The 15,652-nt window shown below is 40.5% G+C and overlaps 1 protein-coding gene across 1 annotated transcript; it reads left to right on the forward strand.

The window, feature by feature from the left end:
• The first annotated feature begins 1,626 nt into the window (after positions 1–1,626).
• Positions 1,627–8,508, forward strand: BLOC1S2 (biogenesis of lysosomal organelles complex 1 subunit 2). The gene is made up of 5 exons (XM_017680242.3): positions 1,627–1,958; positions 2,314–2,430; positions 5,506–5,625; positions 6,264–6,368; positions 7,710–8,508. The coding sequence occupies exons 1-5, from the start codon at positions 1,853–1,855 to the stop codon at positions 7,739–7,741; spliced, it is 480 nt and encodes a 159-aa protein (XP_017535731.3). The 5' UTR covers positions 1,627–1,852; the 3' UTR covers positions 7,742–8,508.
• The last annotated feature ends 7,144 nt before the right edge of the window (positions 8,509–15,652 follow it).

Genomic DNA, 15,652 nt, shown 5'->3' on the forward strand with positions numbered 1-15,652 from the left:
GTAGTTGGGCATCATGCTTAGGTTTGTCACTCAGTGTTTCTGGGTGTAGCCATGTAGCTCTGTGTAGCTCTGTGAAACATTTCCCACTGGGCCTCTTGCTCCCTGTGCTGTGAGGATTAAAACAAAAAAATCCCAGAACAAAGAGAATAAAGCAAGATAATGACTTTCCCTAAGCATCTGGATAGCCACGATTTGTGGAAAAGTAGAAATGGAGAGAGTAGCAATACCTACATGTCTTCCTACCTGCCAGTGAATCCTATCCTTTGTGCATCTGGAGATCTGCTGCTGGCATCCATGGGGGTCTTGTCCTCCCCATAGAGTTTCTTTGTGAAAGAGAAGGGGGAAGCCTTAGAGGAGACTTTCTTGTGATTACAATGTTGCCGAGGAGTTGGAGTGTGTCCCCACCCCACCCCCACCCTCAGCAATGAAGACTCAGTGTGGGAACCTGCTCCTAACATTCCACTCATCCATGGGCATGGAGGAGGCTGCAACCCTGGATGGGGATGGAACCTGAGGGAAATCAGGCAAAGAAATGACCTCAGGATTCAGAGATCTTTGGACTGAACTGTGGTGTGCTCTAGCTCTAGTCTTCCATAGGACAATGTGGATTTCCTTGGTGACTATCAATAAAAACCCTTAGGAAAATCAGGACTTTGCATTTGTTTCTGGGATTGTAGTGGGAAGAAGAGAGGCTGGAACTGAGCCATCCTTGTACTTGGGTTGGAAAGCTCATCCACTCTGGGACGTGTAGAGTGGGGACAGTGACACTGTGAAGGGCTGCCCCAAAAGTCCTCAAATAAGTACTTCTGGCTCACAGGAATGGTTTGAAGTGGTGGGTGCTATGACTATGTCATTAGAAAGACTGGAGACAGTGACATAGAGAGACCTGGTCCTCCAGGTGAAGCAAGAGAAAGTGCCCTAACTCTGGGGTGGAAAGTAGCTGGTGTGTGTGTACATATGCACATGTGTGTGTGTGTGTGTGTGTGTGTGTGTGTGTAGTGTAGGGTGTGGGAGGTGAGAGGGTGCAGATGGGAGATAAGCAGGGATAAGACCAAAAACTCCTACACCAAGATTTTGGGTGTATAGGTCTGTGTCCTAAGACCTACTGTATATCCCTTTCCCTTCCCCCGTGACCTTAATCCCTGTCTCATTTTGCACCTTACATTTCTCCCCAGTTGCTTTTTCTCATTCCCTTCACACACCCCTGCGCTGCTCTCTTCTCCATCAAGTATACTCTATACACCTAGGAGACTTGTGAAAACAGCCACATGCAATTAAGATAACCAGAGTGTATCCTCAATCCGAAAAAAGTTACAATTGAAATTTTCCTTAAGAAGGGCTGTACCAACCGAAGAAGAGAAATAGGTGCCAGCCTGCAGTTTAAGGGGCCAATGAGTTGATGTTAATCCAGGATGATTGGAAGGGAGGCTCAACATTCAGGCATCAATGCCTGAAAGTTTCCCAAAGCCTAGATGAGACCACTTTAAAAGCATGGAATGGATATCCAGAGCAGTCTCTGGCGACTAATATCAGCGTAGGTGCAGAGTCTCCGGGAAGACGGGTAACCTGTGTCGGGTGACTTTGGTCAGGTGACTGAGCAGGGCACCCCAGCTCCACCAAACCCAGAGAGGACGTGGGTCTTTGCAATGACTCCTCCAAGGAGCAGCCGCACCGATGACCGCAGCGTCAGCTCCAGACGTGGGGACTCTTGGCAGCAGATATCTTAGCTTCAATTTCGGCTTCTTGCTTACACTTTGTTATTACTCATTCTGTGCGGCAGGATTTACACGTGAGCTGGGATTTCGCCGGACCGTGAACCTAGGGCTGGGAGGGCGGTGTGCGCCCGGCGCGCATGCGCTACCATCCCAGAACCGGAAGTGGCGCGGGGCCGGGCATGGCGGCGGCGGCGGCGGCGGCCGAGGACGTCCAGGCCACCCACCCGGAGGAGCCGGTTCGAGGTATGTGGAGTGGATGGGGATGTAGGGTCCAACAGGCTCCGGTAGGGGCCCGGTATGCCGGGGCTCACCTGGCAGGAGCCGGCAGGTCGGAGGGGCGACCTGTGTGGCGCGAGTGCTGGTCCTGTCAGGGTAACTGAGCCGATGCGGTCGGGATCGGTGTGAGCCAGGGGCCAGTGCCAGAGAGCAGAGTTCGCGTGTCACGTGAGGTAAAGACAAGTGAGGGACTTGAAATTACGGCACAGAGAACGGAGCCGACTTGATCAAATGACAGGTGGAGGGATGTGGGAAGAGGATGCTGTGTCTGGATGTGGACCGGGAGTAAGGCAAGACACTTACTCGTTCGCCTTTGATCCAGACGATGCCGCCGTGGAGACAGCTGAGGAGGCAAAGGAGCCGGCTGAAGCTGACATCGCTGAGCTCTGCCGGGACATGTTCTCCAAAATGGCAACTTACCTGACCGGAGAACTAACTGGTGAGGCGGGGTGTGGGTTGACTTAGCTGGTGTCGGGAACCACTAGGTGCGGCTGCAGTTTGACTCCCGGAAACCTGTAAGTCGGATTAGCAGCAGCAGTCTGCGGCTTTCTCTCCACATTCCCTGAAATAATGCATGCTGGAAGTTTGGACAGATCATGAACGGGAAGCAAAGACGCCCATTCCTTCCCTGGAGAAATTAATGAACTACTTTTCAGAAACATGTAAGAGTAATATAACTCTCCAGTCCTCCGAAGTGTAGACTAATGCTGAGAAAACAAAAAAGAATTCAAGAAGGAGTGCTTCCTTGTTGGAGGTGTGTTGTGAACAGGGATGTGAAGGGAATGATTGGCCATAAAAGGGGAGACGACTAGTAAGTAAGATGGTATAAGTGAGCAGTTTGTTTTGCTGAAGCACAAACGTATTTACTGGGGCAAAGAGAAATAAAATTGGGGAATGGGGAGTGATCTGCAGATTTAGGGACCTGTTAGGTTGGTCTGAGGATTTGGTGACCCACCTTTTGGGACACGATTAATTTTTTGGTCCATTGTGTATTCCGGGTGAACACATGGTTATGTGTGGAGGAGGTTCCAAAAAGTGAGGTCTGGTCCAGTGTGGCCTGTCATAAACATTTATTATATTGTTTCACTTCCCCAGGAAATTGCTGTGAGCTAAATTTTGGGGAACCAGAATTTAGGAGAAAAGGCTTGATGCAGACAGAATAGGAAGGCCTGTGAGTATTTGTCACACTGATGATCTATTTCTGAACAAATCAAGTAACAAAATTGAGAATTTGGATTTCTCTTTAAAAATTCCAAAGATTTGGCAATATTAGGGCCCCACTCTTGTGTGCTATGATTGACTAGAGCTGAGTAACTGTCCCTCTAAATGGACCAGTGCTATGCAGAGTGCCCCCATCACTCCTGTTTTCTCCCTTTTACTGGGACTTGGTGTCAGCTGCCATTTATTCACTGTTCCTACGTTGTTTTTTTTAGTAGTCTCTACCAAACAGCAATATATCAAAGCTGGCAAAGTAAATGATAGACTAGGAAGACTGCATGTTCTAAGAAGTGGAAGAGAGCATATTTCTTTCTGGAAGTGAATAATCTTATGTGTTTAATAGGCAAACACCTTGCTTGCTTCACTCATTTACATTATCTTGCTGGCTGCTAGGTATATGAATGTGTGATCTTTGTTTTAGAGAGACTAATTTGATAGCAGTGAGAGTATGGTTATAAAGGAGAGAGACCAGAGACAGATGAACAATATTTCACATGAAAAGTAATGATGGTCTGTGACAGAGTGATGGTAAAAGGAGTAGAAAAGAAAGCGTGGGTGCAAGTACATCATAGAAGTGGAATTTATAGGACTTGTTGAAGTGGGTATTGAGGGATGGGAGCAGTCTAAGATGTGTTTAAGGTTTAAAGCCTGGGTTGTGCTATCAACCAAAATAAGGAAGTTGGAAAGAGGAACTGTGTTTGGTGTGAAAATATCTTCAGTTTTGGCTTGGCTGATTCTAGGTATTACCAGGACAGTTAGGCGACTTGCACATGTGAGTCCAGATTTCAGAGAGTGGCCAGAATAGGAGAAACAGATTTGGGAGTCACCTGCAGAGCAGTGTGAGTTGAGGCTGTGCAGGATGAGATTGGCAAAGAAGCTCTTAAAGGTGGATGAAAGGGCCTTGACCAAAATCTCAGGGAATGTCTGTAGGTCATTAATATGTTTTTAGTAACAGTACTGAAAGTATCTATGTTTCCAAATGATTTCTTTATTATAAAACTAATTTTAAGCAGATTGTAATTTCCCTGTCACTGTCATTCTTGCATAAATGCTTTTTTGAGTTTAAATGGAAGCTAGCGTAACCCTGGGAATGTACCACCCATGTAAACATCAGTCATTTGTCACCGTTGAGAAAAGTTGAGAACTGATAAGTTAAGGAAGGTGGATAAGAAAGGATCTGGCCCAGAAACCTAAAAAGAGCAGTTCTAAGAAATTGGAAAATCGGTATGATACAATGCTATAGCAGCCAAGGGAAATGAGCATTTCATTAAGAGAGGGAGAACACAGTGTCAGATATTACAGAGAGGTTTAGGAGGATAGTAACTGAGAAAATGCTTTGAATTTGGTGGTTAGGAGAGCAGTGATTTCTCTTGATGGTGGGGGCAGGGTCCAGACTGCAAGGGGTTTACAGGAGTGGATGGTGAGGAAGAGGAAGCATTGAGTGTAAGCTACTCTTTCGAAAGGGTTAACAGTGATGTTCCTTTGCTTTACTGAGTGAATGATGTAGGTGTAGCAGAATAGAGGCAGTGTTTTGGGGCTGAAGGAAACCTGAATATATTTCAAGATTGAGAGGAAGGTGCCAGGATCAAGAAAGAATTTGGAAATGCAAGAGAAAGGAGACAGTTGAAGAGAGGCCCTGTAGAGGTTGAAGGAGCACGGACGAGGAGTTGTGAGAGCAAGCATAGGAGCACTTCTCCTTGGGAAAATAATAAGGTATACAGAAGTTCTGAAGTAAGACAGAAAGGTTGAAGCAGCTTATGTAAGTGGGCTTGGCTTTCAGGAAAATTGGAGTAGAGCCATTTGTTTTGAGTAGGGATGGGGAAGGGAATTGAGGGGATTAGAGGCAGGCAAATGGTTTAGAAAAGTCAGTGCACAAAATGTGATGTAGAATCACACAATAATAAATGCATTACTAAGAAGTGGGGAGGTCCTAAAAATACTCATAATCTGACATATATTTATGATGCGATCCCTCAAATTACATGTTTTCATTCTATAGATATACCAAGACTCTTTCACCTCCCTTTCTTAGGACATGAGTTTATCATTTCCCTTTCTAATCAAGATCTTGAAGTTCCTGAATCTTACTTGGTTTATTTTAAAGAGTTTGCTGATTGTTCCCTGAGTTTCTACTTAGACATTCAGAATAGACAAACTGAGTATAAACATCATAGATCAAAAGTGGCCTACATTGACATTCCCTAGTCCTGCCTGAACTACCATTTGGCCTATAATTCCACAGTCCAGTGATCTAAGGGAAATCTTAAAGGCATCACATCTTCTGTTTATTTTAAAGCCACCAGTGAAGACTATAAGCTCCTGGAAAATATGAATAAACTGACCAGCCTGAAGTATCTTGAAATGAAAGATATTGCTATAAACATTAGTAGAAACTTAAAGGACTTAAACCAGAAGTGTAAGTAATAATTTTTATAATAAAACATGTTTGTATCTAATATTCTTTTGTGCTTGGGCCTCATTTTCTAAAAGTGAATTTCTTCTATTCTGATGATTATCATATTTTGGTGGTATTGTTATTTCTGCTTCTGAATCTTGATTGATCAGTTTATTCCTGGGAAAGGAGGAGGGAGAGAAAGGGCGGCCAGATTTTAGTGAATTGACTTAACAGTGAAATCCATAAAGCACTACTCTCTACAGAAAACCAGAACATGTATAAATGGAAAACTCCAATTTAGACTGGTAGAATGTATGTTTCCATTGATTTATGTTTGTGTTCCCTGTATATCTGGTATACTCTTTCTTGGTAGAGGAATTCAAGAAAAACAGTCAGTAATAGAAAGATTGCTTGAAGTGCAAGGAATTTTAAAGAGAGGAAAATTAGTGCATGAGAGACTTGTTTTATCTGGGTCACAGTTGTTCCTGATAGCTAGCTTCTGTCTTCTAAAGTGTTTGTCCTGCTAGTGATCAGAAACATCTCACCCCATTTAGTGTGTCTTAGGCAGACCTGGAGAAACACTAGCTCCTTCATTTCCACTCTTTTTCTACACTCCTTCGTAAGGCCATGTAAACATGTGATCTGTCTTTGTTTTAAAGATGCTGGACTGCAGCCTTATCTGGATCAGATCAATGTAATTGAGGAGCAGGTAGCAGCTCTTGAGCAGGCAGCTTACAAGTTGGATGCATATTCAAAAAAACTGGGTAACCATTTTTTTTCCATTTTGATTTAGTAACGGTACCCCCCATGGGTATGACCTTAGCTAATATGATAGTTAACATTTATGGTGTGCCTATGATGATCTATTTTAATCTTCACAAAAACCTAGTGAGAGTAATTTTTTATTAGTAGTAATAAGAATAACATTTCCTGAAAACTTAATGACATATCAGGCACTGTTCTTAGCACTTTACATGTGTGATGTTTTTATCCACCTGAGAAACTATGAGATAAGTGCATGGTTTTTATCCCCATTTTTATTCCCCCTTCTATAGAGGAGTAAACTGTGATTGAAGGATATACATAAGGATACAAGGCTAGTATGTAAAAGAGTTATATTCTAAACCTGGTCTGTTTGATTACAAATTGTGGCTCAGCAGGCCAAATCATCTTTAATAATGTAGATCATATGTCTTAAAAAAGCAAAATAGTCAATCAAGGGTTTTCTTGAAGGATTACTTTTCCTTTAGGGAGGAAACTGGTATTTTTAGTGTTGATGGCTTACTAATTGGCTCTGGCTCTTATACCCATGATTAAAAATAATCAGGTTGTTTTTATCCTAGATAGAATTTACAAATGATTTTATTTTTGTCCTTGATAGTTGTTGACTACTTCAAGCTAGTGGTTTGTAACAGACTGAGGTTTGAACATGGATGGTGATTCATAGTTTGGTTGTCTGTGATTAAATTTATGAAATGGTGACTGTGAACCTTATTACGTAGAAGGCATTGTACCAGGTGCTTTCAAGGTTTTAAAGGAAAAAGGAATCTATCACAGTAAGAGGTTAATTTCACAGTCTTTTAAATCTCTGTATCTTTCAAAATTACTTCTCTATAGTGAGGTGTAGAGATAAGAAAATAAAGGAGGAAAAGTACATTTATATGTCCAGAGAATTCTAGTCTAGCTCCCAGAGGGTGGCTAAGACGTGCTTGGAGAGGCAATTTCCCATGCTTAGTAGGCTCCTGGTGGCTCATGTGCCAGTAGATCTGCTTATCCCTGGTGAAGTCATCTGAGCAGGTACTGTTGACAGGGTTAGACCTCAGGGAACATGTGTCGGGCTCCCAATTCTGTGTTTGACTCCTCTCAAGCTGTGCGTGATGATATTTGGACAGATATATAAACCTCTGTCCTTAGCTAATATAATAGTTAACATTCATGGTGCCTGTAGTTTGGACTTAGTTTGGACAGATAATGAGATTGGAGCTAATAGATATTTTTAAATGTAATAAGCATTTAAAAAATTTGCCTGGAAATGCTAACTAAAAAGTGTATTTATAAGAGCTGGCTTTCAAAGATGTAACATCCTCTCCCTCTCCCCCTGGCAGAAGCCAAGTACAAGAAGCTGGAGAAACGTTGAAAAACTTATTTCTATGGGACAACGTCTTTTTTAATGTGGAAGAATGTTTTTATAAGCCCTGAATCCTGAGGCCAATGAATTGTTAAAACTCCTCAAAAGGAACTATGTTGGTCATCCCAGAAACTTCCCAACATTGGACTAAACTGGAGGACTGCGGCTACTCCTGAACTTCTTTTGAGGCATTATCCCTCGGAAACTCACACTTAAAACTCCCTTATCTTTTACTTGAATGCTTCATCGTCTATTCAGGACAGAATCTCTCAAAGTTCAGGATAAACCTAGGCTTGCCAGTAGAGTAAAATGAGAGGACCTATTTTCTTGGGTAGTGGTTGATTACTATATTATTATCTGGCTGTATAAAGTTTCTGTGTAAATGTTTTTTTTTTCTGTTAATGATGCTAATGTATTGCTAAACAAGATCTAAATTTAAAAAGGAAAACAAAACAGACTTGTTATTTACACTCTATCACCTTGTGGGTATCAGTAATTTTATTTTCCATAATATTGCAAATAACAGAAAAATTTTAAAATAATTGTAGGCCAACTCTTATAGACTGAGCAGAAGCTGTGAAAGGAGTGTTGTAATAGCTTGGTATATGTGATATGTCCCTCTTGTTTCTTCTCTGTGTGAGTCAAAAGTCTGGGGATCGATGACATCTGACATGTGCTCCCTTTTGGAAATGTGATAAAGACAGGACGTTTACATGCGTGTATGTGTTAGGTGTAGAAGTGGGACTGCCACTCATAAAATAAACCATTTCCTCCTACTTGTGTCTATAGGATCAGGGGCTCCTAGGGACCTGAACGTCTTCCATCAGCCTAAAGACACCGGAGGCTTCCTTATCCAGAGTTGGGTGTTAGCGGCCAGGAAGGTGCCATCTTCAAAAGGGTCTTACCTCTGTTTCTGTCATTCCACACAATCTCTGCTGCAGACCACCATCATTATCCTCTGCACTATTGCTGGAGTGTCTTATCATCTTAGCAATCCCTCCAACCCACCCTCCACACTGCTGCCAGAACAATCTTCTTAAAATATAAACTGGTTGCATTACTCCTCCTGTTTAGAATCCTTTAGTGACTTCTTGTAGCCTCTTTGAAAAAGTCAGAATTTTTTTTTTCACTTAGAATCCAAAATTTTAATGAAATATTTCACTTTACTTTTGTGTTTCTGAGGATGAACTTGTCTAATACAATTCTCTTTGGTTCTTTATTAAAATTTCTATAAATTTTTCATAAAGGATTTGAAACATTTGGCCAGATACACATTTTGACACAGAATCTAGCATTTTCAAGTTGACATATACACTGGACAACCTCCCCAGTTAGACATTTAGGATATAAGATTCTCCCAAGGTAGAGCTAAAAATGCCATAATTTTTTCTGTGTTTATGTGTGGGAGAGGGAGGTGGGAGGGATGATTCTTATTTTATTTCTAATTGAAAAAATTTTCCAGCTTTATTGAGCTATAATTGCCATATAATATTGTGTAAGTTTTAAGGTGTACAAAGTGCTGATTTGATATATATATATATATATATATATATATAATGAAATGATTACCACAATAAGTTTAGTTACACATCTATCACCTCACATATTACACTTTGTGTGCTCATATATTGAGAAATTGAAGATCTACTCTTAGCAACTTTCAAACATACAATTCAGTATTTTTTTTTTTTTTTTTTTTTTTTTTTTTTGAGAGGGCATCTCTCATATTTATTGATCAAATGGTTGTTAACAACAATAAAATTCAGTATAGGGGGGTCAATGCTCAATGTACAATCATTAATCCATCTCAAGCCTAATTCTCGTCAGTCTCCAATCTTCTGAAGCATAACGAACAAGTTCTTACATGGTGAACGAATTCTTACAGAGTGAATAAATTCTTACATGGTGAACAGTACAAGGGCAGTCATCACAGAAACTTTCGGTTTTGATCATGCAATATGACCTATAAACCATCAGGTCAAATATGAATATTCATTTGATTTTTGTACTTGATTTATATGTTGATCCCACATTTCTCCTATTATTATTATTATTTTTATTTTTAATAAAATGCTGAAGTGGTAGGTAGATGCAAGATAAAGGTAGAAAACATAGTTTAGTGCTGTAAGAAGGCAAATGTAGATGATCAGATGATCAGGTGTGTGCCTATGGACTAAGTATTAATCCAGGCTAGACAAGGGCAGCAAAACATCCACGGATGCAGAAGATTTCTCTCAAAGCAGGGGGGGTGAGGTTCTGAGCCTCACCTCTGTTGATCCCCAAATTCTCACCTGATGGCCCCCCTGCGACTGTGCCTGTCTTAGGTTGTTCCTCCCTTGAGGAATCTTACCCGTCTCTGGCTAACCAGTCATCTTCCGGGGCCATACAGGGAAATGTAAAGTTGGTAAGTGAGAGAGAAGCCATATTGTTTGCAAAGGTTAGCTTTTTACTTCTTTGCAGATTTATGCCCTGTGGCTTCTATGCCCAGCACTTGTCTCGAGGTATCTTTACCACCTGGAGGAATTATGATACTCGGTAAATTCGATATGAGGCACGAATTCTATTTAAAGTTTGTAATTAGGAAGGAAGAAGAAAAGCTATAGATGTAGCATATGAAGGAAACTTGGGAGGATTGATTATTTCTTTGACATATCTTCTTGTATAGTACCTTAAGTATGTATAGGTTTTAAACTACTAACTAATTTGCACACACATATTGACATAATAGGAATATGGTGACATAAACAAAGCAAATCTATAATTACCAACCATCTCCAGTGAAGCCAAGAAAACCATTTAGGCACCCTAGGCATTTGTGAAAATTTATCTATGATATGATGGATATTTTCCAACTGTACTTGAACCATCAGACAAATTAAAGCAGCCCATTTCTGGGATCTGTTCACATCCCATATGTTCTTTTAACCATAGATAGTCTATAGTCATGAGATTTTGGGGTGCTACAACTTGCACCCCTCCCAACTCCTGGTTGAGTTCCAACAGTACAGATCCAGTCAAATTCGTTGTCTCACTGTATGCACATGCCAGCCTAGACATCTCCCTCCTCCTTCTCATGGCAAGTCCAGGAGATGGTGGGCTGGATGCAGCCACAACCGCAGCATCGTCCGGATCCCTGTGGAGGCTTTTTGATGATCATCCCCCGGCACGAGTCCTCCAGAGAGTGCTGATGCCGGAAGCTCCTCCTCATATCGTATCTTAGTTCATTTTCTGGGTATCCAAGCTAGGCCTTGATCTTCTGCGTAGAAACAAACAGACCCTTTGCCCACACTTTGACATGCCCTCTATACCACTGTGCAGAACTCATTGGAGGTCAGCACACAGTAACTGCTTTTTTTTTTTTTTTTTTAATTAAGAGAAAGGAATATTATCAGAAAAGAGTACCTCCATAGCTGATCATCTGACACCCTTTAAGTGATCAACATTAAGGATATTTAAAGCATGCGTTGATCTTTGATTTACCAATAGTTTTATCCTGTTAAGGAGTAATCCCCCTTTTCTTTCTTTCTTTCTTTTTTTTTTTTTTTTTAAATTTTTAATCTACACTTACCTGAAGAATACTATGTTTACTATGCTCTCCCCTATATCAGGTCCCCCCTAACAACCACATTACGGTTACTGTCCATCAGCTTAGCAAAATGTTGTAGAGTCACTACTTGTCCTCTCTGTGTTGTGCAGCCCACCCTCCCCTTTCTCCCTCCCCCCCATGCATGCTAATCTTAATACCCCCCTTCTTCTTCCCCCCCCTTATCCCTCCCTGCCCACCCATCCTCCCCAGTTCCTTTCCCTTTGGTACCTGTTAGTCCATTTTTGGGTTCTGTAATTCTGCTGCTGTTTTGTTCCTTCAGTTTTTCCTTTGTTCCTATACTCCTCAGATGAGTGAAATCATTTGGTATTTCTCTTTCTCCGCTTGGCTTATTTCACTGAGCATAATACTCTCCAGCTCCATCCATGTTGCTGCAAATGGTTGGATTTTTCCACTTCTTATGGCTGAGTAGTATTCCATTGTGTATATGTACCACATCTTCTTTATCCATTCATCTACAGATGGACATTTAGGTTGCTTCCAATTCTTGGCTATTGTAAATAGTGCTGCGATAAACATAGGAGTGCATCTGTCTTTCTCAAACTTGATTGCTGCGTTCTTAGGGTAAATTCCTAGGAGTGGAATTCCTGGGTCAAATGGTAGGTCTGTTTTGAGCATTTTGATGCACCTCCATACTGCTTTCCACAATGGTTGAACTAATTTACATTCCCACCAGCAGTGTAGGAGGGTTCCCCTTTCTCCACAGCCTCGCCAACATTTGTGGTTGTTTGTCTTTTGGATGGCAGCTATCCTTACTGGTGTGAGGTGATACCTCATTGTAGTTTTAATTTGCATTTCTCTGATAATTAGCGATGTGGAGCATCTTTTCATGTGTCTCTTGGCCATCTGTATTTCTTTTTTGGAGAACTGTCTGTTCAGTTCCTCTGCCCATTTTTTAATTGGGTTATTTGTTTTTTGTTTGTTGAGGCGTGTGAGCTCTTTATATATTCTGGACGTCAAGCCTTTATCAGATCTGTCATTTTCAAATATATTCTCCCATACTGTAGGGTTCCTTTTTGTTCTATTGATGGTGTCTTTCGCTGTACAGAAGCTTTTCAGCTTAATGTAGTCCCACTTGCTCATTTTTGCTGTTGTTTTCCTTGCCCGGGGAGATATGTTCAAGAAGAGATCACTCATGTTTATGTCTAAGAGGTTTTTGCCTATGTTTTTTTCCAAGAGTTTAATGGTTTCGTGACTTACATTCAGGTCTTTGATCCATTTTGAGTTTACCTTTGTATATGGGGTTAGACAATGGTCCAGTTTCATTCTCCTACATGTAGCTGTCCAGTTTTGCCAGCACCATCTGTTGAAGAGACTGTCATTTTGCCATTGTATGTCCATGGCTCCTTTATCAAATATTAATTGACCATATATGTTTGGGTTAATTTCTGGGGTCTCTAATCTGTTCCACTGGTCTGTGGCTCTGTTCTTGTGCCAGTACCAAATTGTCTTGATTACTATGGCTTTGTAGTAGAGCTTGAAGTTGGGGAGTGAGATCCCCCCTACTTTATTCTTCTTTTTCAGGATTGCTTTGGCTATTCGGGGTCTTTGGTGTTTCCATATGAATTTTTGAATTATTTGTTCCAATTCATTGAAGAATGTTGCTGGTAATTTGAGAGGGATTGCATCAAATTTGTATATTGCTTTTGGCAGGATGGCCATTTTGACGATATTAATTCTTCCTAGCCATGAGCATGGGATGAGTTTCCATTTATTAGTGTCCCCTTTAATTTCTCTTAAGAGTGACTTGTAGTTTTCAGAGTATAAGTCTTTCACTTCCTTGGTTAGGTTTATTCCTAGGTATTTTATTCTTTTTGATGCAATGGTGAATGGAATTGTTTTCCTGATTTCTCTTTCTATTGATTCGTTGTTAGTGTATAGGAAAGCTACAGATTTCTGTGTGTTGATTTTGTATCCTGCAACTTTGCTGTATTCCGATATCAGTTCTAGTAGTTTTGGAGTGGAGTCTTTAGGGTTTTTTATGTACAGTATCATATCATCTGCAAATAGTGACAGTTTAACTTCTTCTTTACCAATCTGGATTCCTTGTATTTCTTTGTTTTGTCTGATTGCCGTGGCTAGGACCTCCAGTACTATGTTAAATAACAGTGGGGAGAGTGGGCATCCCTGTCTGGTTCCCGATCTCAGTGGAAATGCTTTCAGCTTCTCGCTGTTCAGTATAATGCTGGCTGTGGGTTTATCATATATGGCCTTTATTATGTTGAGGTACTTGCCCTCTATTCCCATTTTGCTGAGAGTTTTTATCATGAATGGATGTTGAATTTTGTCAAATGCTTTTTCAGCATCTATGGAGATGATCATGTGGTTTTTGTCTTTCTTTTTGTTGATGTGGTGGATGATGTTGATGGATTTTCGAATGTTGTACCATCCTTGCATCCCTGGGATGAACCCCACTTGGTCATGGTGTATGATCCTTTTGATATACTGTTGAATTCTGTTTGCTAATATTTTATTGAGTATTTTTGCATCTACGTTCATCAGGGATATTGGTCTGTAATTTTCTTTTTTGGTGGGGTCTTTGCCTGGTTTTGGTATTAGGGTGATGTTGGCTTCATAGAATGAGTTTGGGAGTATTCCCTCTTCTTCTATTTTGTGGAACACTTTAAGGAGAATGGGTATTATGTCTTCTCTGTGTGTCTGATAAAATTCCGAGGTAAATCCGTCCGGCCCCGGGGTTTTGTTCTTGGGTAGTTTTTTGATTACTGTTTCAATTTCTTTGCTTGTAATTGGTTTGTTTAACTTTTGTGTTTCTTCCTTGGTCAGTCTTGGGAGGTTGTATTTTTCTAGGAAGTTGTCCATTTCTTCTAGGTTTTCCAGCTTGTTGGCATATAGGTTTTCATAGTAGTCTTTAATAATTCTTTGTATTTCTGTGGAGTCTGTCGTGATTTTTCCATTCTCATTTCTGATTATGTTGATTTGTGTTGACTCTCTTTTTCTCTTAATAAGTTGGGCTAGAGGCTTATCTATTTTGTTTATTTTCTCAAAGAACCAGCTCTTGGTTTCGTTGATTTTTGCTATTGTTTTATTCTTCTCAATTTTGTTTATTTCTTCTCTGATCTTTATTATGTCCCTCCTTCTGCTGACTTTAGGCCTCATTTGTTCTTCTTTTTCCAGTTTTAATAATTGTGATGTTAGACTATTCATTTGGGATTGTTCTTCCTTCTTCAAGTGTGCCTGGATTGCTATATACTTTCCTCTTAAGACTGCTTTCGCTGCATCCCACAGAAGTTGGGGCTTAGTGTTGTTGTTGTCATTTGTTTCTATATATTCCTTGATCTCTATTTTGATTTGTTCATTGATCCATTGATTATTTAGTAGCATGTTGTTAAGCCTCCATGTGTTTGTGAGCCTTTTTGTTTTCTTTGTAGAATTTATTTCTACTTTCATACCTTTGTGGTCTGAAAAATTGGTTGGTAGAATTTCAATATTGTGGAATTTACTGAGGCTCTTTTTGTGAGCTAGTATGTGGTCTATTCTAGAGAATGTTCCATGTGCACTTGAGAAGAATGTATATCCTGTTGCTTTTGGATGTAAAGTTCTATAGATGTCTATTAGGTCCATCTGTTCTAGTGTGTTGTTCAGTGCCTGTGTGTCTTTACTTATTTTCTGCCCGGTGGATCTATCCTTTGGGGTGAGTGGTGTGTTGAAGTCTCCTACAATGAATGCATTGCAGTCTATTTCCCTCTTTAGTTCTGTTAGTATTTGCTTCACATATGCTGGTGCTCCTGTATTGGGTGCATATATATTTAGAATGGTTATATCCTCTTGTTGGACTAAGCCCTTTATCATTATGTAGTGGCCTTCTTTATCTCTTGTTACTTTCTTTGTTTTGAAGTCTATTTTGTCTGATATTAGTACTGCAACCCCTGCTTTCTTCTCACTGTTGTTTGCCTGAAATATGTTTTTCCATCCCTTGACTTTTAGTCTATTCTTATCTTTGGGTTTAAGGTGAGTTTCTTGTAAGCAGCATATAGATGGGTCTTGCTTTTTTATCCATTCTATTACTCTATGTCTTTTGATTGGTGCATTAAGTCCATTTACATTTAGGGTGACTATTGAAAGATATGTACTTATTGCCATTGCAGGCTTTAGATTCGTGGTTACCAAAGGTTCAAGGTTAGCTTCTTTAGTATCTTACTGCCTAACTTAGCTCGCTTATTGAGCTGTTATATACACTGTCTGGAGAGTCTTTTCTTCTCTCCCTTCTTATTCCTCCTCCTCCCTTCTTCATATGTTGTGTGTTTTGTTCTGTGCTCTTTTTAGGGGTGCTCCCATCTAGAGCAGTCCCTGTAGGA

Source organism: Manis javanica, chromosome 7 (assembly GCF_040802235.1).
Source record: "Manis javanica isolate MJ-LG chromosome 7, MJ_LKY, whole genome shotgun sequence".
NCBI classification, from domain to species: Eukaryota; Metazoa; Chordata; class Mammalia; order Pholidota; family Manidae; genus Manis; species Manis javanica.